Source organism: Cuculus canorus, chromosome 23 (genome assembly GCF_017976375.1).
Source record: "Cuculus canorus isolate bCucCan1 chromosome 23, bCucCan1.pri, whole genome shotgun sequence".
Classification (NCBI taxonomy): domain Eukaryota; kingdom Metazoa; phylum Chordata; class Aves; order Cuculiformes; family Cuculidae; genus Cuculus; species Cuculus canorus.
This window is the reverse complement of record NC_071423.1, coordinates 4,994,019-5,016,898: the sequence shown is the minus strand read 5'-3', so window position 1 is coordinate 5,016,898 and position 22,880 is coordinate 4,994,019. Positions and strand designations below refer to the sequence as shown.

At 54.9% G+C, this 22,880-nt stretch overlaps 2 protein-coding genes across 4 annotated transcripts in view; both read left to right on the top strand.

Annotated features, from left to right (window-relative positions):
* Positions 1-242: 242 nt before the first annotated feature.
* On the top strand, positions 243-4,871 carry ZPR1 (ZPR1 zinc finger). 2 transcript variants are annotated; one of them, XM_054086937.1, is made up of 14 exons: positions 243-388; positions 1,096-1,257; positions 1,538-1,628; positions 1,813-1,883; positions 2,055-2,141; positions 2,220-2,342; positions 2,476-2,529; positions 2,621-2,687; positions 2,984-3,054; positions 3,441-3,530; positions 3,621-3,731; positions 3,847-3,933; positions 4,192-4,257; positions 4,604-4,871. In XM_054086937.1, the coding sequence occupies exons 1-14, from the start codon at positions 251-253 to the stop codon at positions 4,736-4,738; spliced, it is 1,353 nt and encodes a 450-aa protein (XP_053942912.1). In that variant the 5' UTR covers positions 243-250; the 3' UTR covers positions 4,739-4,871. The 2 variants fall into 2 exon arrangements, with proteins under 2 accessions (XP_053942912.1, XP_053942913.1); XM_054086938.1 differs by having other exon boundaries at positions 384-388; positions 1,122-1,257.
* A 73-nt stretch (positions 4,872-4,944) lies between these two features.
* The window catches only part of BUD13 (BUD13 homolog), a 124,939-nt gene continuing 107,003 nt past the window's right edge, over positions 4,945-22,880 (top strand). The window contains exons 1-13 of one of the 2 annotated variants that reach the window (XR_008453404.1): positions 4,945-5,198; positions 5,737-5,827; positions 6,415-6,499; positions 6,633-6,690; positions 6,957-7,852; positions 8,262-8,533; positions 8,866-8,974; positions 9,395-9,533; positions 9,871-10,052; positions 10,401-10,482; positions 10,795-12,015; positions 15,913-15,993; positions 17,270-17,466. Coding sequence is in view for 1 of the 2 variants with exons in the window: in XM_054086936.1 (XP_053942911.1) it covers positions 5,080-5,198; positions 5,737-5,827; positions 6,415-6,499; positions 6,633-6,690; positions 6,957-7,852; positions 8,262-8,533; positions 8,866-8,974; positions 9,395-9,533; positions 9,871-10,052; positions 10,401-10,482; positions 10,795-10,888 (2,127 nt within the window). In the remaining variant the exon portion in view is untranslated. Of the gene's footprint in view, positions 5,199-5,736; positions 5,828-6,414; positions 6,500-6,632; positions 6,691-6,956; positions 7,853-8,261; positions 8,534-8,865; positions 8,975-9,394; positions 9,534-9,870; positions 10,053-10,400; positions 10,483-10,794; positions 13,229-15,912; positions 15,994-17,269; positions 17,467-22,880 lie in introns of those variants that run through there. The other variant, XM_054086936.1, reaches the window with a different exon arrangement.

Here is a 22,880-nt window from a genome sequence, read left to right as displayed (position 1 = left end):
CGGGCTGCACCGCAATAAAGGCTCCGCCACGGCCGCGGCTGGCCTTCGTCCCACGTGACCGCCCGCGCCTCACGTGACCGCTCCCGCCCCGCCACCGCGACGGCCGCCCACGTGACCACAGCCCGGCTCATGGGATCAGTCCCCCTCGCCTGACTAGTCCTGCCTCACGTGATCTGTCCCCGCCTCACGTGACCGCTCTGCCTCACGTGATCTGTCCCATCCGCCCCACGTGACCGGCGCGGAAACAGCCATGGCGGCGTTAGGGGCTGTGGAGGCGGCGGCGGCGGCGGGAGGAGGGGAAGGGTCCCTGTTCCGGCCCCTCAGCGCCGAGGATGGGGAGCAGCGGCCGGCCGAGATCGAGTCCCTGTGCATGAACTGCTTCCGCAACGTGAGGGGGGGCGGGAAGGGGAAGCCGGGAACCGGGGTGGGGGGCAACGGGGGAGGAGTTACCGGGGAAGGGGGAGTGGGGAAACGGGGAAGGGGCTGCCGGGGTGGGGGACAACGGGGAAGGGGGGGAGAACGAGGTGGGTGAGGATGGGGAAGGGAATGGGAAGGGGGAACGAGGAAAAGGGGGAGCGATGGGGAAGGGCCTACCTGAGAAGGGAGAGGAAATGGGGAAGGAAGGGGGGTTGGAGGACGGGGAAGGGGCTGCAGGGATGAGAAAGAAGGGAATGGAGAAGGGGCTGCCAGAGAAGAAAGGAGGAATGGGGAAGTGGCTGCCAGGGTGAGGAGGGAGCAATGGGGAAGGGGCTACCGAGGGGTGGGGGATACGTGGTGGGGAAGCAGCTGTCGAGGTAGTGGGGGAGAATGGAGAAGCATCCCCTGGGTTAGGGGGGTGAGGAAGGGGCTGCTGGAACTGGGGGGCCAGGGCGGTGAGGGAAGGACAGGAGTGGGCAAGGACCTGCTGAGGCCACTTGTTGTGGAGTTGGGGGTGCAATGGGCGGGCAGGAAGCCTGAGGGAGGCAGGACCGGCTGGGAAGGGCTTCGGAGCACCCAGGTGGGGATTTGCCTGCAGGGGTGTTGGTGGGAATAGCGGGGCTAGGGGAAACGGCTCCTTGAGGAGTTGGGTTCCCACGAAGCCCCTCGCTGCCCCAGGGGGTGACGCGGCTCCTGCTCACCAGGATCCCCTTCTTCAAAGAGATCATCGTCAGTTCCTTCGCCTGCGACAGCTGCTCCTGGTCCAACACAGAGATCCAGTCCGCAGGCAGGATCCAAGAGCAGGGTGTGCGCTATACCCTGGCTGTCACCTCCCGCCAGGTGAGCGTGGGGTCCCCTCCTGCCCCAGCAGCGTGGCCAGTACTGCCTTGTCCCTTGCCAGCTGGAAATGTGTGGGCAATAAAGCGTTTATCCTCTGTGTCTTTTGAGGAATAGCGTTATTTTTTGGGTAGTGACCATTTAAAGCCTGTGCGTTTTCCCCTGTGTGATGGGGAGGACGCTGGAGCGAATGCCATTGCTGTGGCGAGCGCCATGCATGCCGGTGTGGCCACTGGGCCTGTGGGAGCTGCTCCTAACGCCTCTTCTCGCCTGCCCTGTGCAGGACATGAACAGAGAGGTGGTGAAGACTGACTGTGCCACGGCTCGAATCCCAGAGCTGGACTTTGAGATCCCTGCTTTCACCCAGAAGGGAGGTGGGTATGCGGGCTGTGCCCCTCGCTATGCTGTAGGCACTGGTTAAGGACCTGCCCTCTGCTCTGTGGAATCAAATGCTGGTGTGAGGAGGCTGGCAGGGATTAACGTGAGCTGGCAGGGCCAGCAGCCCCGCTGCGGTGTATTTAACAACGCTGTCACTTGTGTTCTCTTTCCTTTCCCAAGTCCTTACCACCATAGAAGGGATAATCGACAGAGCTGTCGCGGGCCTGGAGCAGGACCAGCCTGTCCGCAGGGTAAGGAGAGGGGAGGCTGCTCAGGGATGACGGCTTGGCAGATGCCAGTTTTGTTTGTCCTCTGCCTGCTGGCCTTGTGCAGTGTTCCTGGCTCCAGTTTGTGCTGTTGGCAGCACTGCCTTTGCCTCTGGGCTGCCCTAACAGAGCTCCCACCCATGTCCTCTCTTGCAGGCAACGGATGAAGAGGTGGCAAATAAAATCGAGGAGTTCATTGGTAAACTGAAGCAGCTGAAAGAAGTGCATTCCTCTTTCACCTTTGTGAGTGCTGCAGGAGCGCAGCCCCTTTCTGCACGAGAAAGGCCTGGGCTGTCTTCCTGAGGTTTCCTTCTCCCGCAGATCCTTGACGATCCCTCAGGGAACAGCTTCGTGGAGAACCCTCACGCGCCACAGAAGGACGATGCTCTGGTGGTGACGCGGTACCGGCGAACTCCAGAGCAGGCTGCCATGCTGGGGCTGGAGGTGAGGGGAGCGGCTGCTGTCTTGTCAGCCGGCCGGCGGCTTGGGAAGTGGGGCTGCTCCGTCCCCTTGCGCTGTAGGAGACTCAGAATTTGGGAACAGAAGTTAATTCTGCTCTCCGTGCCCTTTCGTGCAGGGAGAGGAGCTGGAAGAGAAGCCAGCTGATTCCGCAGAGGATCTGAGGAACGAGGTGGGTGGCTTTATAGTGCAACAGTGGCTGTGCCTGGGTGGCTGCATCCAGGTCAGGCTTCCCGGTTCTCCTCTCCATTCCTGTGACGCAGGTGCTGCAGTTCAACACCAACTGCCCCGAGTGCAACGCACCAGCAAGCACGAATATGAAGTTAGTGCGTATCCTTGGAGCGTGGGCATGGATGGGTGTGGATCGGTGCCCTCCACGGCGTCTGCACAGAGGCTGACAGTGGGGAAAGAGTCTCTCTTCTTCCTGCCTCTTCCTGCTGCATCCGTAAGGCAGGAGTAAATCACATCCAGCAGAGCCTGTCAGGGTGCAAGTCTGCCTTGGCGCTGGTCACAGTTTGCCGGTGAGCTCCTGCTTTGCCTTGGGAAGGATGGAAACTGTGAAGAGAGGGCAGGCTGCTCCTCCGAGAGTTCCCTTCCGTCAAGTTTTCCTTGACTGCCTGCTCTAGAAATCCCACACTTCAAGGAAGTGATTATCATGGCCACGAACTGTGACTCCTGTGGGCACAGGACAAACGAGGTGAGCTGGGAAGCTGCGGACCCCTTTTTTGGGAAGGGGAAGCAATGGTGTGTTTGTTGGTGGGCAGGTGTTCCTCAGGGCCTCCTCCCTCTTTGTGGAAGGGAGGCTGGATTTACAGGGAGTGTCATGAGAGGAGCTGCCTTGCTTGCTTCCAGGTGGGAGGCAGAGCCTTTGCGGAGGCCGGCGTATGAGGCAAGGCCAGACTGGGTCCAACTTCCTTTCCTAAACAAGGGAAGGCGAGAATTTGGTTTGAATAGCTCTGTTTGGTGCGTATCGGTCATCTCCATGACTGGGAGGCGTAGGGACACTGTCCGCAGTCTGGGAGTGGCTTTCGGGCTCCCTCTAAAGTGTAAAAGTCCAGAAAGCTGACTGCTGGGTGTTCCCAGGTGAAGTCTGGAGGAGCAATCGAACCACAAGGCACCAGGATTAGTCTTCGGATTACAGACCCTTCCGACATGACGAGGGATATCCTAAAGGTACAGTGCCTTCAGAGAGCTGCCCTCTTCTCCTGGAGTGTGTGTCTGTCTGTCCGTCTGTGAGGACTCACAGGGTGCTTGCCCTTGCAGTCAGAGACGTGCAGCGTGGAGATCCCTGAGCTGGAATTTGAGCTGGGGATGGGAGCGCTGGGTGGGAAGTTCACCACACTGGAAGGGCTGCTGAAGGACATCAGGGAGCTGGTGAGTGATCCTGTGCCACTTCCCAACGGAGTTCTGACCCCTCTGCATCCATACCTCGCCTGGTGGTGGGGCCGGCATCTCCCAGCAGGCTGAGGGAGTGGGTCTGCTCTTCCAGGTGGAAAGAAACCCCTTCACTCTGGGAGACAGCTCTGTACCCAGCAAGACGAAAAAGCTGCAGGAATTCCTTGGGAAGTTGCAGGAGGTGAGCACACTCCTTATTTTCTGTGCTCTGCAATGTGGATTCATTCCTGGTGCTGCAGCACAGGAGTCTAACAACTCCCCGACCAAGCTGCCAGACCTTTTTGGCTGTTCTGCACTTGCCTCGCTTGTTTTATCAAGTGGTTGCTGGTTCTTAACTGAGGAGAATGTTGGAATTGCCTAGTGTGTGCTGAGAATGTTGGTGCTGGAAGATCCGAAGGATCAGGAAGAGCCTTAATGCCTGGATGTTCTCTCTCTGCAGATCATTGAGGGAAAGATAAGTGCTCACTTCATCATGGATGACCCTGCAGGCAACAGCTATCTCCAGGTACAGAGTGGTGTGCTCTAGGGATGTGCTCTTCAAAGCTTCCTGAGCAGGTTGAGTTGGTTTTCCTTTATTCCATGATGGATGTTGGTGGGCAGGGTTCCCTTCAGGGCTCCGGCAGTGAGTCCAGGGAAAGGAAACAAAGGTGGCTTTGTGGGGAGGGAGACGAGAGTGTTGTCTGCCTCCTGGGATTTGGGGCTGGGAAGGAAGAGGGGAGCGCTGTCTGCTCGCTGGGCTTTGGGGCTGGTGCTCTGGCGATGCTCTCCATGGATAACAGACAATTCCTGCCTGTGGAAGTGAATCCCATCGCAATCCCTGTGCCCTCACTAAGCACCATCTTGCCCTGCAGAACGTGTATGCCCCCGAGGATGACCCCGAGCTGAGAGTGGAGCGCTACGAGCGTACATTCGAGCAGAACGAAGAGCTGGGGCTGAACGACATGAGGACGGAGGGCTACGAGCCAGAAGGAGCCCCGGGCCGGTAGCCGGACCCTTCAGGCCTCTTCCCCGCTGGCTCTGGGACCAGGATGCGCCCCTCACCCCTTGCTGGGAAACCCTGCAGCCCGGAGGCGGCGGGGAGCGGGACCGGGGAGGGGAGAGGAGAGGGGGCAGCGCTTCCCCAATAAAACGTGTGAATGGAGGCGGCGTGTCTGTGCTTCTCGTGACCACGCCCCTCCTCCCTGGCCACGCCCCAATGGGTGACGAAATAGTTCGCTGAGCTCCGCCCCCCGCCCTGGCCACGCCCCCATGGGTGACGAAATAGTTCGCTGAGCTCCGCCCCTCGCTTGTCCCTTCACTTCCGGCGCCGCTTCTGGCTGGCGCCACTATGGCGACGCAGGGGCTGTCGAAGGCCGAGTATCTGCGGCGCTACCTGAGCGGCCCGGAGGCCGTCCAGCCCCGCCGACGCCGCAAGAAGAAGGCGCCGGGAGTCGCCGGCAGAGGCGGGTGAGCCGCGGGGGAGAGCGGGGAGGCCGCGGCCTGGGCCGGGCGCCGCTTTTCGCGTTAGGCCTAGTCCTCCGCGCTGGGACTGGGCTGGGACCCTCGAGGCCCTGATGTTGCCAGGAGTCTCCCCAAGGCCCCCTCTCGCTCTCCCGTGCGGCCGGGGCCGGAATCCTCACTCTCCCCAGAGCCCCTCTTCGTTTCCGTGACGCCGAGAGCGGGAGCCTCCCCGCCGCCTCCCTTCTCCCCGTCACTCGGGCCGTGACCCTCGCCGGGGGGCCACTCCCTCTCTGTTGTGCAGGACCAAGACCGGGACCCTCCTTGGAACCTCCCTGTCCCCATTATGTGGGACTGGGACCAAACCCTCCCCGGGGCCCCTTCCCCTTGTTGCACGGGGCTGGTAGCCTTCCCGAACCCTGTTTCTCCCCATGCCACGGGCCCCAGACACTTCCCAGGGTCCCCTCATCCCCTCTGCAGGCAGCAGTTGGGGCCATTACGTCTCTTGGTGGAGGGCTGATGGCACGACCCCTGTCCCCACTCCCAGGATGCGCATTGTGGATGACGATGTCAGCTGGAATAGCATTGCTGCTGTGCAGGAGAAGGAGGAGGAGGAGGACGATGGGGACATGCCTGTGGTAAGCAGGGTATCGCAGGGATGGGTGCATTTTCTTTGTGGAAACGTTGGGAGGTTGAATTAACTCCCTGCAGACAATAGCAACCTTTACTTCATCCAGTTGTGGTTTAAAAACGATTATAGAGACCAACAGCGCACGGTCAGGCCTGCACAGTGCTTCTCTCAGCTTCCAAATTGCCACTTGAGATAAGGTGAAGGGTGATCGTGTGGTTGCCAGCTGTGCTGCGGGATGGAATCTAGTGACTGAGAGAGGAATGCTGAAGGGGAGAGCTTTGTGAAGGTGATTTGAGATCTGTAGCTGACTGAAGGTCACCATTATTTCTGTTAGAGGGTGGAAATCATAGATTCATGGTATGGTTTGGGTTAGAAAGGACCTCAAAGCCCATCCAGTTCCAGTCCTCTGCCATGGGAGGGACACCTCCCACTGGATCAGGGGCTCCGAGCCCCATCCAACCTGGCCTGGAACCCCTCCAGGGATGGGGCAGCCACCACTGCTCTGGGCAACCTGGGCCAGGGCCTCCCCACCCTCACAGCAAAATGTTTCTTCTCCAGATCTGCTGTTGACTCTTTTTATTTTTTTCTCTTCAGGTGGCAGAATTTATTGATGAGCGTCCAGATGAAGTGAAGCTTATGGAGGAATTCCGGACAAATACTAAGTGGAAACTTCTAGGAGGTGAGCCCAGACTTTTTTACCTGATGTTTAGCTGCTCCAAACGATGCCGTTGCAAGCTAAAATTAATACTGGTTGAATACCCTGAACTGCTGAGAACCTGAAAGATGGTAACTTTTTGCTTGTTTCTCCTTAGACCAGAATGGAGACTCACAGAGTTTGGATGTTTCAGCAGCTGCTAATTCAACTGTGAGGTATGAGGCTTAACTACAAACTTTTCCCTTGGTTAACCCTGGTTTGCTGGCATTGTCCATCTCGGTCTGCAGTTTCTGGGATCTGCTCTGGGAAATTCGTGGCTTGGTGATGCAGTTCACTACCTAGAGGCTCAGAATCAAGTGTGAATTCATGTTGTTTCCATCGTGGACCACTAACGCTTTACAAGTCTCACTCGGGACTTGTTTCTACTCTGGAAGCAGTAAAACAAACAAATCTAACTCTCAGTTTCACCCTCCCCTCCCAGGCGGCAGCGCCATGACACCCCGGAGCCTTCACCACCAAGGAAGCCGTGGCTCGATTCCTCGGACAAATCTCCTCCAAGGCGACAGCGCCACGACACCCTGGATCCGTCCCCTCCCAGGCGAGAGAGAAATGATTCCCCCAACTCCTTGCTTCCGAAGCGACAGCATCACAACTCCCTAGACTTATCACCTCCCAGGCGACAGCGTCATGACACCCCAGAGCTCTCACCTCCAAGACGGAAGCGTCACGACTCTCCGGACCTCTCGCCACCAAGACGGAAGCGTCATGACACACCAGACCTGTCACCTCCTAAACAACAGCGTCACAACTCCCCAGACTTATCACCACCAAGACGAAAGCATCGTGACTCCCCAGACCTGTTACCTCCTAAGCGAAAGCGCCACGACTCACCGGACCTCTCACCGCCAAGACGAAAGCGCCACGATTCACCGGACCTCTCACCACCAAGACGGAAGCGCCACGACTCACCGGACCTCTCACCACCAAGACGGAAGCGCCACGACTCGCCAGACCTCTCACCGCCAAGACGAAAGCGCCATGACACCCCAGATCCATCCTCTCCCAGGCGACCACGCCACGACGCCCCAGACCTCTCGCCCCCAAGACAGAAGCGTCGTGACTCCCCAGACGCCAGTTCAGCAATGGGGAAAAAGAGCTGTAAAGCCCTGGAGAAGTCACAGTCAGGGCGAGTCCATGGAGAGCAGTCTTGGCTCGGGCACGGTGTCTCTGACAAGTCCTCGTCACATCAGAAGCGTCAGGCCACTCCAGATTTGTCTCCTCCACGGAAGAAGAGGTACAGTTCCGATGCAGATTCATCACCGCCTCGGAGGAAGAGGGCTGGGTCGCCAAGTCTGAAAAAGCAGAGCAGAACAAAAGGTGAGTGTGTGGAGTTTGTTCTGCCTGTCTGGTTCTTTGTCTGCCCTGTGGTCATGTTTGCACACTCTGGAGAGGTGAGTGGCATGGAACTAGTGGTCTGCCATCATGGAATGGTAGCAGATACGTTGTCGCTTCTGTTGGTAAAGCTATTTCTTGTAATCCTGTTTTTTCCATTGGAATGGTTTAGAATGGGGTTGGCATTGGTGTAAAGTTTGGTGGCTAAGTCTTATATATGTCCAAAAGGAAAGTTTAAGCACTGTTTCCAGGTGGTACGTATTTAGGAAGAGAATTCCTGCGCTGTCGCTCTGTACTTGTCTTTTCACTATGGTTTGTCATCTCTTGAGGTCTTGCTTCTGTCTAATTCTGCATTTTTTAGTTACGTATTTCTTTACTACATCTGCTTCTCCAGCCACGAAAAAGCCCTCACCCCAGCGGTGCCTGAGGCGCGGCTCTGACTCTCCATCCCCGCGGAGGGGTTCCCGGAATGCCTCTGATGCTGACCACAGGCCAGGCCGTATATGCAGTGATTCCCCTCTCAAAAAGAATCACAGTAAATCTTCGGACTCTGATTTATCCCCTCCACGACGCACTCTGCCATCTGGCAAGGATCAGCGCCATTCAAGGAGTCCCCCAGACCTCTCGCCTCCACGCCTCCGCGATGCTAAGGGTTCTCCTAAGAAGGTGAGCGTTTTGTCTTCCCATTTAAACTGCAGATTGCTTCCTGTTGATAGAAAACCAGGAAAATCCAATGACTTACAAAGCGTGGAGTAGGAATTTAATCTGACTTATGCACGCTGCCGTGCCGGACCCTCTGCTTGAGATGAGAAGAGGCATGAGGTAGGCGCTAGGTATGGGAGAGGAGCAATGCCTCGGTCCTCTCAGTTTTGGAGTTCTGGGAAGTTATTCCTGGGAATGACAGCAGAATGTCTTTGTAACACGGTTGTCTCTTTCTGCCTCTGGATCACTGCACACCTCTCAGCTAGCAGTAAGCATGAGTTGTGTTTGATTTGCAGGCAAATGTGATGTTTTCTGGAGTGAAAGCTGGCTTGGTGTCGGCTGATGTGCTGCGGAGGGAGCAACAGGATCTCCGGAGGCATGAGAGGAATAACAAACACTTGGAAGGTAGGGGTGTAAAAATGGTGAACAGGGACAACTCGCTTTCTCTTTCCCTGCTCTCAGCTGGCTCTAAATGCTGTATCGGGCCCCAGAGAGCATCCTTGTGGAGCAGCGTTGAGCCGTGCTGATGGATGTCTTGGCTAGGGTCACTGAGCCTCTAGAATAAAAGATTTGTAGAATTTGATTTCAGAGCAAAGCCACTGAAATCACAGGAAAAGGGAGGGGTTTTTATTCTGTCTGCACCGGCTGCTCTAAGGTCTCCCTGGAGCCTTCTCTGGGCTGAACAACCCTAGCTCTCTGTCTGTCCTCATATGGGAGGTGCTGCAGGCCTTGGATCATCTCCGTGGTCTCCTGTGGACTCGCTATAGCAGATCCATGTCTAAAAACGTTCCAAAACACCTGACTTAAGGCTTCTGTGCCCTACAGAGGAATCCCGAAATGCTGAAACCATCTTCCGAGACAAGTCTGGCCGCAAGAGGGACCTGGCGCAGGAGAGGCTGGAGCAGAGGCAGAAAGACGAAGCACAGTCCCAGAGAGATGAGCAATACGCCAAGTGGGGAAAAGGGTGAGGTTCTCAGAGATCCCACCCTAGTCCTGGGGCCTCGTGTTACACCTTATGACACTCTGCTCCTGGCTTTTTAGCCCAGTTTTGGTACAGTGGTGGTGTGGGTGGAATGTCATTTCACAGGGGTGGGCGCTGAAGTTCAGTAATGCTCTGGGTTTGAGCCTGGGACACTGAGAGTGTGGGTTCCATGTGTCTTATAGACCCCCCTCTGTTGCTGGATGTGTGTTGGGAACGCCGCGCACGTGTTGGAAGTTCAGGACTGTGATCCATCTTGCAAAATGAGCGAGTAAATGATTGCTTGGTTTGGGAGTGAAACTCTGTGTGTGTGTGTTTTCAGGCTGGCACAGGGGAGGCAACAGCAGCAGAATGTGGAAGATGCGATAAAGGAGATGGAGAAGCCATTGGCCCGTTATATCGATGATCAGGATCTGGATCGGATGCTGCGGGAACGAGAGAGAGAAGGAGACCCCATGGCTGACCTTATCAAGAAAAGGAAGGCCAAGGAAAATAAAGAAAAAGGTTTGGCCGCTGAATTAAACTGGATTGTGGTTTATGGCCCTGACATCATAGAAATGCAGCTGCTGTTAAATAAGCAGCCTGAGACTACCGGGGCGGCTCAGTCCTAAAGGAATTCTGCTCTGGAGCCAGTGTAGCAGCACTGTTATCTGTTATTAACAGTTCCTATTATTTGTTGGCTTAGGGAGCAGGGTCTGGTGGGGTAAAAATCAACAGATTTGGTTTCCTGTGGGAGTTTCCTCTGGGAGCTGTTGCTGGCTGTTTGGCAGCCTCCGCAACGTGCCTGTGCAATGGGGCAACCGCTGATTGCGCTGCAGCAGCAAATGGCTGTGTTGCTCTTTCTGTTCCTAGAAAAACCAAGGTACAAGGGACCAGCACCTCCGCTCAACAGGTTTAACATATGGCCTGGGCATCGCTGGGACGGTGTGGACAGGTACGTGTTCCTGCTACTGGAATGTGGGAGAAGTAAATGAGCTTTCGCTGCAGAGAGTTCACGATGTAAAGATTTGCAGATATCGGGTGAGTGAGCTTAAGTTATGGATGGGTGATGGATGCAGGGCAGAAGGGAGCGAGGATGGCTCTGTCACTGAGGGTGTGAAGAGCTTCAGTGATGCTCACTGCTGCTGGCCACAGACTGAGGGGGAATCTGAGCTGGAGTAAAAAGCAGTGGAGCGCTTGTTATGTCTCTAAAAAGTCATCTTGCCTCGGAAAAGCAGCCCACTGTCTTCTTGCTGTCGCTTTATAGGTCCAATGGATTCGAGCAGCAGCGGTTTGCCAGGATAGCCAACAAGAAGGCAGTTCAGGAGCTCGCCTACAAGTGGAGTGTTGAGGACATGTAGATGAGGTGAAGAACTATACAAAGTATCAAAGAAAACCAGAATTTCGCCTCCTGCTTCTGCCAGAGCTGTGAGGAATGGCTCACTCTGCCCAGACCCATCTCTGTCCTTGGTGGTCGACGTCCCAGGGGACTGGAGGCAAGGCTGAATTTAGAGGAGAGATGTCCAAGGAGGATTTTCTTGTTGGACAGGGAGAACAAGCACAGAGAATGGCAGCAGCGCTTCCTGGAGCAATGCAGCAGCTGAGCACGGAGGGGAGACGCGATGGCTTCTGCCTGCTGGCACATGTTGGCTCTCGGGGACTGTCCTGTGAAGTGCTGTGGGGTTTGGGTTCTGGTCCGTTTGTCTTCTAACAAACTGTAGAAACTGTATGCTTGTTTGATGCCAAATGCTTTGTCCTCTGAGGGTGGCTCACAAGTCTTCAGGTGTCCTAAATCTCAGGTTTTTCTGGAAGTCTGAACGCTCAGTCACTGAAGTGTGAGCCTCATCCACTGGGTTCCCGAGCTCCATTGCAGTTCCAGTTGTGTTTGAGTTCTTCCAGAGAGCAGCAATACCCCAGAACTACTTACTGTAGGGAGCTGATCCACCTCTAGGCTGGTGTTGGATGTACATCTTATCCTTCGCAGTGCTTCCAGAAGGCTTCCTTTGAGTCTGTGTGGTCACCTTTGGTCCACAGAGTCACCGACCGGCAGCGACTTTCAAGAAGCTCGGCTTCTGGCCCTGTCTGAGCGGGAAGCAGCTCGCTGCCTGCCCCTGACGCTCTCCTACAGGAGGCTAGGAGCCCAGCAGGCAGCATTGTGTTTGACAGCAACGCCTCAAGAAACCCTGCAACTCCGGGGGGGCCAGTTTCTGGTGGAAATACACATGTAGAGGGAATTTAAGTGGCTTCCCCTGCTGGCTGTCCTGATCGGTAACCCCAGCGTTCTCTCCGGACAGCGGTGCTGATAGCTTGAGCACTTCCCAGCGCTGCGGTCTGGAGGCACGCGTCAACGTGAAGTGTAACTGCTCTCTTGTGGTCACATTCGTCAGGCTCTGAGCTGGAGGCCAGGCAGAGCTTCCTGCCGTCCCTGCTTGTGAGAAAGCACTTGTGGAATAAATACAGTTGTTCCTGCGAGCATCCCAGGGTGCAGGTATGAAACACAGGCAGTGGTTTCCATGGAGATTTCTTCTTGTCTGTAGTGATCAGGGGCCAGTCGTTGGACTTGTTCTTCGCGGTGCTTCTCGAATCACACTTAGTGGTGGTTCTTGAGCATGGGGAGGGCTGTGGTGAGAAGTTGAAGGACAAAGTCTTTTCTGGAGTGGGAGAGTTTTGGGAATTCCTTCCCTGCTTTTTTATTCCCTGTGTTGTGTTCCTGGAATCTCTGTACACTTGTAAATAACAGTATTCTTTTTTCACTCGGCTCAGCGTGGTGGTGGTTTTTCTAAGGCAGGGACAAGAGCTGCCGGCAGAAGGAGTGGATATTGTATTCGTTGCCACCATCGCCATCTCCCGTTGGCTCTGCTTTTCCTAATGTCGTTTCTGAAGTCTTCAGGCTATAAGTGGGAACTTACGGATCCCACCTGTGTTCGTGGATGAGCTTAGAGGTCTTTTCCAACCTTAATGATTCCATGATGCTATGATTTTGCCCTGCTTGAGTGAGTGTGTGCTGCTGTGACAGCAGCAGGAGCTCCTGCAGCTCCCCGAAGGCTCAAACGTGGTGGGAGAGGGAGAGGGGAGGCGAGGATGGGTGCTGTGTCCTTGTGCCTGGCTGCGGGAGCTGCCGTGCTGTTCCCAGGGGACAGAGGGGGCCCCAGGCTTGGGCATGTGTGACAGAGGTGTGGGTTTCTCTGCGGGTGCCTGTTGCTTGATGCTGGGCATGAACAAGGTCAAATTCCAGTCCGAGGTGGGAGAAACCACCTCTTATTCACACGCATCCCTCCCCAATCCCAGCCCCATGCTTGTGAGGTGGGTTTGTCTGATGCCCTTGGTCTGCATCCCACATCCCCACAGCTCTCCTGTCCCGGCTGCAGCTGGGCGGCTCTGGCAGCAGAGCAATTGGAAAATGCTGTGGGGGATCCTCTGGGATGAGAAGGATGATGGAGATAAAGGCAGTGACACCGGGAAGTGGATCTCTTTATTAGTGCTTCTGGAAGGGCAGCAGCCCCAGTCTTGGCACCGAGCAGCACCTTTGATTAGCTTTAACCACAAAAAATGAATATTAAAATCTTAATTTAATTTAAAACACTGTCATTCACAGTCGTGGCAAACACTGAGCAGAGTAATTATTATGCAAATTAGGCAGATAGAAAAATGATTAATAATTGTGCAAATTAAAAATTATTGTAAACATCCTGCAAGGGGTGATAAGTCGGGGAGGAGAGCGTGCGCAGGAGGCAGCCGTGCTCAGCTGCCTCCTGCATCCCGATTTCCTCATTAGTAGCAGGATTTAATTAGCAAATGATGTGAAGGAGCCTCCGAGTGGTGTTTGGGGGGGAGGTCAAGGGCCAGTGCCTGGTTTTGGATGATGGGAGAGGGATGGGTGGGTGGATGGATGGATGAGAGGACAGGCTTCATCACTGAGTCGTGCTCCCAGCTTTGAGCTTGTGGCTTTGTGGAGAAGCTGCTTTCGGAGCAGATTCCTCCGTTTCTGGGTAACCGTGCTGCCAGAATGGACACACACTCCTGCCAATGCCAGGATCTGGCCGCTGCCTGCCTGTCTGTCTCTCCGGGCATGGGCTGGCTTCACCCCGGAGCAGCCCCCAATGAGGGTGGCTAAGGAGCAGCTTGCTCCCTCTGACAATTGACGAGCTTATTTGTCTGGTGGTTTGCTGCTAATTGCACAACATTATTTTTCCCCCCCAGTTCCACTGTTTTATACTTTTGACAGTGAGCACGATAATAACAATAATAGGCTTACCACAGCTAATAGGCTTACGCCGTGCATTATTCATGTCAAGGACAAGCAATTAAGCTCGGCCTCACACATCATAATTAGATTTTTGTTGATGAGCTCATTGGGAATGGGTTTAGTTAAGATTAAGGGGTGAATTTCTCATGTGTGACCCCTGCCCGGGGGTTGGGAAGGTTGCTGATGCCAGGGAGTGCTTAGGGGCTGGTGGAGTGAGATCCCTCGGAGCGGGATGAGGAAGGGCTGGGGCAGTGGCAGCCTGGGAGCGGGGTGGTAAGGGGCTGGTAGAACAGGAGCCTTGGAGCAGGATGGCAAAGAACCGATGGAGTGGGATCCTTTGAAGTGGGATCTCTCGGGGTGGGACACTGAAGGGCTGATGGAGCTGGATGGTGAGAGCTGGCAGAGTGGGATCCCTCGGAGCAGGATGGTGAGAGCTGGCAGAGTGGGATCCCTCAGAGTAGGATGGTGGGGAGCTGGTGGAGGGGCATCCCTTGCGGTGGGATGGTGATGGGCTGTGGGCTTCGCCTGTAACTTGGCCACCCTGGGTTCTATCCTGGCGAGAGTGAATGTGGCTTCTCCTGCTGCCTGTTTTGTGGTTGGGTTTTCCCAGTAGCTCCCGCCAAGCAGGCTCTGGCAGGTGAGCCTTTACCATTCCCTCCTGAGATCTTTTATTTTTTAATTAAAAAGAGATCAAGATTTGTTATTTTTATTTCCTTCTATCCAGCAGTGGCTCTGGGGGTGTGGATGCTCAGCAGAGCCCGATGGCTGCATTGTCCATCACGGGCTTTGAGCGGTGAGCGCCGAAGGCCGGGGCCGTGGTGGGGTCCTCAGGCGGCTCCGATCCACCCAGGGGAAAATCCCTTTCCCCTCCCGGAGCCGTCAGTGTGGGTGGGAAGGCAAATCCCCGAGACTGACAGGTTAGTGATTGTATATGCATATGTGCACTTTCCCTAATTATGGAATAATTAGGGACACGCAGAGATAAAAATTACTAATAATATTTACTCTAGACTCTATTTTTTTAAATAACCTCTCTCTCTCTCTCTCCCGCTTATTCGCCGAGTCTTGGTGGAAATAACTTTGCAGATCCCAGTTAATGAATATTTGTAAATGCAAGAACGTTCGGCGCCGGAATATCCAGAGGGCATCCTCGCTCTGCCTTGTAATTCTTTTTTTTTTTGCTAGATATTTAATATTTATGGTTCCGCAGCCTGGTGAGTAAAGAGCCGCCCGCAAACCCCGGGAGCGCAGCACCGGGGATATTTATGGCGCTGCCTCTTTTCCTTTTCAATTACAAAGACACCTCACATAATTAAGTGCTAATAACCTTGTTAATCTCAAATTGATACTCTTTTTCTCTTGGCCATCTCTTAATAGAATTAAAAACAGATTAATAATCAAGGGTAGGGCACATTGCTTGCAATTAAGGAGGAGGAGGCCGCGCTCCGGCCAGCGCTGTGCTCCCTGGGGCGGATGCAGGAGCTGGGATGGCCGGGATGCAGATGATGTCGAGGCGCCCTGGCGGGGGAATGTGTTTCCCCTGTGCTCTTTACACAGCTTAAATTTTTAAGACAAACAGTCCATGTAACACCATCTCCTAATGAAACTGTTTTATGTTAATTAATTATGTATCAAGGCTCATTTTCATGCACAGCCCAGCTCCGCTTCCCCTCCGCTGAGCCTTTGATCTGTCAAAGGCTAAACGGGAGATAAATAATGAAATTAAAAAAGCAGCCTGGATGGAAATAAACACATTTTAGATGGGTTATCTGGAGGGTTGGAGTGAGGTACCGAGTAATCGCGCTCCTGGCTTGGGCACTGCTCCGCTGTGTGCTTGGGAAGTGTCCCGTGCCTCAGTTTCCCAAGGGGGTGAGCGCCATGTCCCTGCACATGGAAAGGGATGTCGTGGGCAGCTGTTGCATCCTGGAGAATTTGTCCCCTCCAGGAGGAGGAGACTGGGGTGGGGGGTAGGTTATCAGCACAACAGTGATGAAAAACTAAAAGTCGACAATGTTTTGTTCCTCCAGGTGATGAAACACCTCTGGGCCACAGCTGGTCCATGCCCAGGGATGGCAGTGGTGGACATGCTTTTGGGATAATTATACACAAACTCTGACAATTTGTTACACCTAATTGCAGGCAGATGCGCATCCATATTCATTTTGAAGAAACTCGAGTTCACCAGCCAAGCCAGCTTGGGCTCCTGTTCAAGCGGAGAAGGTGAGGATGGTGATGAGGATGTGTCCTCTGCGGCCACCCAGAGCCTGGTCCCCTTGGTGTCAGGGCTGAGAGGGCTGGAGCACCTCCTGCATGAGGACAGGCTGGGACGGTTGAGGTTGTTCAGCCTGGAGAAGAGAAGGCTGCGGGGAGACCTTAGAGCAGCTTCCAGTGCTGAAAGGGGCTCCAGGAAAGCTGAGGAGGGGCTCTGGATCAGGGAGTGAAGGGATAGGACAAGGGGGAACGGTTTTGAGCTGAAAGAGCTGAGGTTGAGATGAGATCTGAGGAAGAAATGTTTTGCTGTGAGGGTGGAGAGGCCCTGGAACAGGTTGCCCAGAGCAGTGGTGGCTGCCCCATCCCTGGAGGGGTTCCAGGCCAGGTTGGATGGGGCTCGGAGCCCCTGATCCAGTGGGAGGTGTCCCTGTCCATGGCAGGGGGTGGAACTGGATGGGCTTTGAGGTCCCTTCTGACCTAAACTATTCTGTGGTTGCGGGACTGTGAGGAGCAATGCTGACCTCCACGAGCTCCTGCCAGCTCCTGCCAGGCTCTGCTTCACCACCTCCTTGCTGTATGCCTGCCTTGGGAAACCCACTTTTCTCCGGAGCTGGAATCCCAGGGTGCTGCGATGCCCGTGGCTGCATGCTTGGCTGCTCTGATGGATGCTGGAGGCGGTGGCCAAGCGCAGCGGTGGGACAGGACCCTGCGCGTGGAGCTGTAAATCAGGTGTTGCTGTAATGGTAAACACCCTACGGCAGAAATTACAGATTATAATTGTGAAGTACTTTATAGCTGTAATAAAATTGTAGTGTTCCAGCCTGTGTGTAATTACCGCTAATGGATTCCTTCTCACTGAAGGGCTCGGCGCAGCGAGGGGCCCGGCAGCTCTGGGCACCCAGGGCTTTGCCCACCCACCCCGTTTGTGGTGCCACCACCATGGGTGCAGGAGCTCCCACGCTGCTGCAGTCCTGGCTATGGCTCTGAATGACGCTTTCTTTTCTCATGGGGATGTGAGCTGGGGGCTGTGGAGAGTCCCAGGGAGCAGGACCCTCACTTCAGGGTTGGATTAGGGGCTCTTGGCTGCTGCTCGTGCTGCAGCCCTCCTCATCCTCCTCATAAATAGAATGAAACTCTTGCTTCTAGCTCTGCTTCTCACGCTTGTTGAGATGCCAGGTTGTGTTATGCCTGGAGGTTGTTCCGTTAGATGAGGAGAAAGTTTATTATATTGTGTTGGTTTCTTTTTTGGGGTGTTTCGATGGTGATGATGTTGTTTTCTCTCCAGGTGTGTGCTGGAGCGCTGCAGCCCCGGCTCCCCTGCATGCAAAGCTGTGCTAGCACCGTACGGAGCGAGTGAATGTGCCGTGCTGGGATGTTGGCCAAATCCAGCCCTGCGCAAGTGCCGTGTGGTTTCCAGCCTACAGAGGAGCCCGTCCCAGTGCTGAGGACACCGCATCCCCGTCTTGGCCGGTGCTGTTGCAGGTGAGCATCCCTGATCTTCAGCAGGGAGGAGGGAGCCAGCTGTGAGTGTGGAAGTGGTGTTAGTGGTTGCAGCCTGGGCTCCTGCAGCATCCTGAGTTCTTCCTCTCACCGGGATATCAACGTTTGCACACGCTGAGTGCTGGGGTGCAAAGCCAACCCCAGCGATGGTGCCCAGTGGGAGCAGCTAGGGCTCTTGGCGAGGTTGTGGCACCTGCCGACGCCAACCAGCCACGGGCAACCTGGCTTTCTCTGTCACCGTCCCGCAGAGGCACCATCTCGCCCCACTGCCGGAAGGCGAAGCTGAGCACGGAGCAATCAAAGGGAACGCGCAGAGAGTGTCGTCCCCTCCAGTCTTGCCCCAGGCCCTGCCTTTGGGCTTCTGAAAGCTTTGCTCCAGCGCTGTCAGTTCTTGTTAATCCACACATCAAAGCTAGAGCTGCCAAACATCCTGGAGAGATCCTGTCGGCTTCCTAAGTGGTGTCGCAGGCAGGCGGGGAGGGGAGACGGAAGGGCAAGGCACGCGCCGAGGTGTGGAGCTGGGCTGCTTGGGGCAGAGCATCTGCAGCCCACAGCCTGGTCCCTTGGGGCGAGCGGGACCTGAGCTCCGACCCTTCAGCTCTGGCACACGAGGGAGGCGGCCTCTGGAGCTGGGAAGGGAAGGTGCTGAAAGAGGGGTGATTGAGATAAGATCTCGTGAAGAAATGTTTTGCTCTGAGGGCCCCAGGTTGCCCAGAGCAGTGGTGGCTGCCCCATCCCTGGAGGTGTTCAAGGCCAGGTTGGATGGGGCTTGGAGCCCCTGATCCAGTGGGAGGTGTCCCTGCCCATGGCAGGGAGTGGAACTAGATGGCCTTTGATGTCCCTTCCAACCCAAACCATTCCATGGTTCGATGTCCCCTGGACGAGGGAGTGCCCCAATTTTGCCCCATTTCCGATGCAGCATAGATGCACAAGCCAGAAAACCCAATTTTGCAAGAAAACCAAAGAAGGAAACCCAGAAGGGTGCTCCTGCATACTGAGGAGTTATATCTGCCCCACTAAGGTCCTCTCTGCTCCGTTGTCACTGCGAGACTGGGTTTCCCCGCTCCGCCCCACCGTGGCGCAGCATCCCTCAGGCGGGCTAATCAGGTCAATGCATTCCCAACGTGACATAGGAAATCTTTATATTTTTTGTCAGACTCATTCCTCTCCCCGGTCTCTCTGCAGGGGGTTGAATTATTTAATGCTGAATATCAAGCAGAGCTGTTTTCCCTTCGCGGGGCTGCTGACTGTGCACTTTAGGGCTGGAGAGATTGGCAGATGGCTGCTCTCCGAGGAGGGTGGAGGAGGAACCCATCGTACCGAGCAAATTACCCACTTACGGCCAGATTTACGCAGCGGCTCCACTCTCACTCCCAGATATCCAAACAAACCCGGACGAAGCGGCGAGCGGCCTCAGTTTGTGCTGCCAGAAAAGTGATCCCTGTGGGTCTTGCAGGTTCGGTGTCCGTAATTGGGTGACAGCGAACGTATGTCTGTGGGTGTGGGTCGCGATGCTCCCAGGCCGGGCGAATAAACACAAAGGGTTGATGTTTGTATCGGGGTTTATCTTCACCATTAATGGCTTTCTAAATTGGTGGCAGTGGAGCAAAGAAACCCAATCTGAACTCGGAGCATGCATGATTACTATTGTAATAACCTCGGCTAATAAGAATATGATGTGGTGTTAGGCTGGGAAAGAAAACACATTTCTCATTAGCTTTTTGATTAATTACTCCACATGATTTCCTAGGGGGACATGCCTGGGACTGATTGCCTTTGCTTTTGACGCGGGGAAGTGCTTTACCTTAACTTAATAATTTTCTTAGTGACATTTTAATGGCACTCGTCGATTAATCTCCATCAGCTGGAGGCAGCGCTGCCTTGTCCGGACTGAGGGCAAAGGCATTGCCCTCACTTTTCTGGGGGCTTCAGTACATCCCCTGTGCCCGCTTTTGCTGCCGGAGGGAGTGGTGCTTGATCTGTTCTGTGATCCATGGGGAGCCATGCAGGCAGAGCTGCCCTGCCTGGTGCTGGGCTGGAGCATCTCTGTGCCATGGAATCATAGAATCATGGAATGGTTTGGGTTGGAAGGGACCTCAAAGCCCATCCAGTTCCACGCCCTGCCATGGGCAGGGACACCTCCCACCGGATCAGGGGCTCCGAGCCCCATCCAACCTGGCCTGGAACCCCTCCAGGGACGGGACATTCCCCGGCTCCTGGTCCTGTCCTTTCCTGGTGATGCTTGGCTGGCAAGTGTTTTAAATACCTGGAAGCACAACGCAGACGCTTCCTTGCCTGGTGAGTGCTGCCAGGGATCCAGCTGTTCCGAGGCATCTGTTTACATGGCTTGGAAGCGACCAATTTTCTTCCTTGCATTAGAATATAAATATTTTATGAGAGCTAAAATATTCAAAGATCGGTTGGTGTTGCCCCATGGAGCGCTATCAAATGAGGGTGGGAAGGAGGGGAAAACATGAGAGGGGAGCAAGCAGAGATTCATTTGTTTGTCTTGCTGAAAATTGAATTACACTGCCTATTTCTGCGTCATAAAATTACCCAGAACATTGATCTCTGCTTATTGTTTCGGGAGCGAGCACTTGGCTTGCAGGGCGATGTCCCGTGTGGCTGCAGGTGGTGGTGCCACCCCTGGGAATAGTCCTGGTGGCTCATCCTGTATTTGGGATGCCCATCCCACGTCCCAGGTGGATCCATTTGCTGATGGAGTCTCCACCTGAGTGGTGCAAACCAAACCCCCCCCAGCGCTCTCCAGCTGAGCCTGCACTTTTAGACCGGAATTAAAACATTGGCAGATCCATCTGGATTCCCACTAAATAAAATGTCAGCGTAATTCCACATCTTGCCCTGCTAGCCTGACATTTCGAGGGGTATTGTCTGTGTGCTGATTGCCTGCTGCTGGGAGCTGTTTCTCATGGACCTTCTCTGCCTCTGCTCCTGCCTGGCTCCTGCCCAGGACCTTCATCGCGCTGCTCACCCTGCCTGATCCCAGGGCTGGTGACAAACGAAAATGGAGCCTGGTTCTTCTTTGTGCTCCTCGCAGGAGGCTTCCTCGAGTGATGGCTGGAGGCAGGGTGAGATGTTTTCCAAAGGGGAGAGATGAGGAGAAGCAGCCGTGAGTGGAAAAATCACCTGGGGCTGTTGGCCCTGCTGTTCTTGGGCTGCTGTGATGAAGGGAGGGGAGAGATCCTCGAGGATGCAGTTGGGTTTTCAAGGCAATGCTTAGTGGGGTGAAGCGAGCCACCTTGGTGGCCCTGCGGCACAGCCAACCTTCCTGTCACAGGTGGCCCCTTCCCAGGGTTTCCCTGCGGCCGTGTTGGTGATGCTCAGCCCGTGCTTGGGCTGCAGGATGAGGGGACCAAAGCTGGGGAGTAGCTGTTCCCCTGGAGCAGAAGGAAGGCACCATTGTGTGTGTTCACAGCCCTGCTTGATGCTCAGTGTGGGCAGGATTTGTTCCGGCAGCCAGGTGAGAGGCGTCAAGCCCACTTGTGCCACTGACATGATCAACTGAGCGTTCAGAGAGGATAGAGGGGATTACTGCCCAAATCCTCCTTTTCCTCACGGTCTGCAGTGTTGGGTGCCTCCTCCTGCACCAATGCAGCCTGTAGAGGAGCAGGAGCAGCCTGAAAGGGGCTGCTGGAGGAGAGCGGTTGGCAAAAGGTCCCTGCAGAGCTGGCGTGGGGTCTGCGTGGTGGGAAGGGCATGGTTGGGCACCAGTGGCGCTCAGAGGATGGGCGCTGGCAATGTTTATGCTTCCATCCCAATGCGTGGATCAAAGCTGCGTCAACAAAAACTCAAGGGCTAAACAGTTGCAGGTGAATCACAGTCCTAAATGGCAAATGTATTTTCCTTGTCTCTTGACAAATGGTTTTCCAAAGCCCTTCTGCAGCATCCTGTGATCCCTGGGTTTGCCAGTCCAGGATGTGCCACTGCTCAGGACCTGTGTCTTGATGGTGTGTGCCGTGCTCCTCCTTGGAGCTCTGTTTTGCTCACTTTGATTGAGTTGCAGTGGAAGATTGGGTTGTTGGGTATTTATAGTTTCTCCCTGCCCCAAATGAATGTTTCTTTCTGTCGCTCGCATTTGATTCCCTTGGCAGCGATGGTGTGGCTGGGTGCATGGCTGTCTCCAGCTTATTGCAGTGGGTGCAGAGCGATCCGGCTCGCTGGCCCTGTTGGAGGAGCCGCAGTGCAACCAGGACCCTCCTGTTGGCAAAGAGATGCAGAGGGAGGGGGCGCCTGGTCTGGTTTGAGCTGAGCAGAATGAATTCTCTCACTTTTCAGCTGAGCTGCTTCTTTTCTGAAAGTTAACTGCGTGTTTTCAGACAGTATCTGTCTCGAGGAGCGATAACGCTTAATATTTATAGCTATCAGCAAAGCAACGGGACACTGGGACGCAGAAAGGCTGTTGCTTATCCTGATTCCTACAGAAACCAGCGCCCTCCTGGAGTTGTTGGAATGCTGTAAGTGAAAGGGATGGAACTGGGTTGCTCCTGCAGAGAGGAGCAGACAGGACAGGGGACCCAAACCTGGCCAGCAGGGGATTCTGTCTCATAGACGTCTCAGACTCAGGATAAAGCTGAGGGATAGTGAGGGTTGAACACTCTCCTTTGATAGCCAAGGTCCAGCGAGGACCTCATCCGTCTAATCCTGATCTGTGTGTTCCTGCACCCAGCTCCCGTCTGCTCCGCGTGCAGTCCGTGGCTCTCCCCATGCCTGCCCTGCAGCGTTGATTTTGTAATTTGCCTCTATTTTTTTTTCCTTGCTGCTATTATTGTTTCTATAAAGCTCTTTTAGTTTTACTTTCCAACTCATGAGTCTCTCTCCCTCCTTCCCCTTTCCCACTCCTTTTTTCCCTCATTTCTCTGCCAATGAAGCCAGAGGTTGAGGCCCAGCCAGGACACAGCACCCTGGATGCAGCCTCCGCTTTCCCCGTCGCCACTCGGTGCCATTCCACCTTGCGATGACTTTTGTTTACGGGAATGTTTATCTTTCAAACAAAGTAATTGACTAATTAATTGGCGAGGAGCTTTATTTCTAATCCCTCAGCTGACGGGAGGGAAATCTGGCCTGTTCTGTGGGTGCAGGTGTGTGTCTGTGCCAAGCGCTCCGTGGCCAAACGGCAGCGAGCGGTGCTCAGCGCGGGAATTGCCGATGGATGGAGCCGAAGCGGCAGCCTCCGGTGGGGACCGCGTGGTGTGAGATTGGGATGTAACGTGGCAAAGAGCGGCTTTGGGGCTGTGGGAGGCCAGGGTGGCATCGCAGGGGAGCGCCGGCGGCTCAGCAGGAGCTCTCTCTTCCTCTCTCGCTGGAGGGAATGCTGCTTTGCTCTGCCGCGGTGTTTCAGTTGGATTTAGGGCTTGGTATAGCAAAGCCGCTGTTAT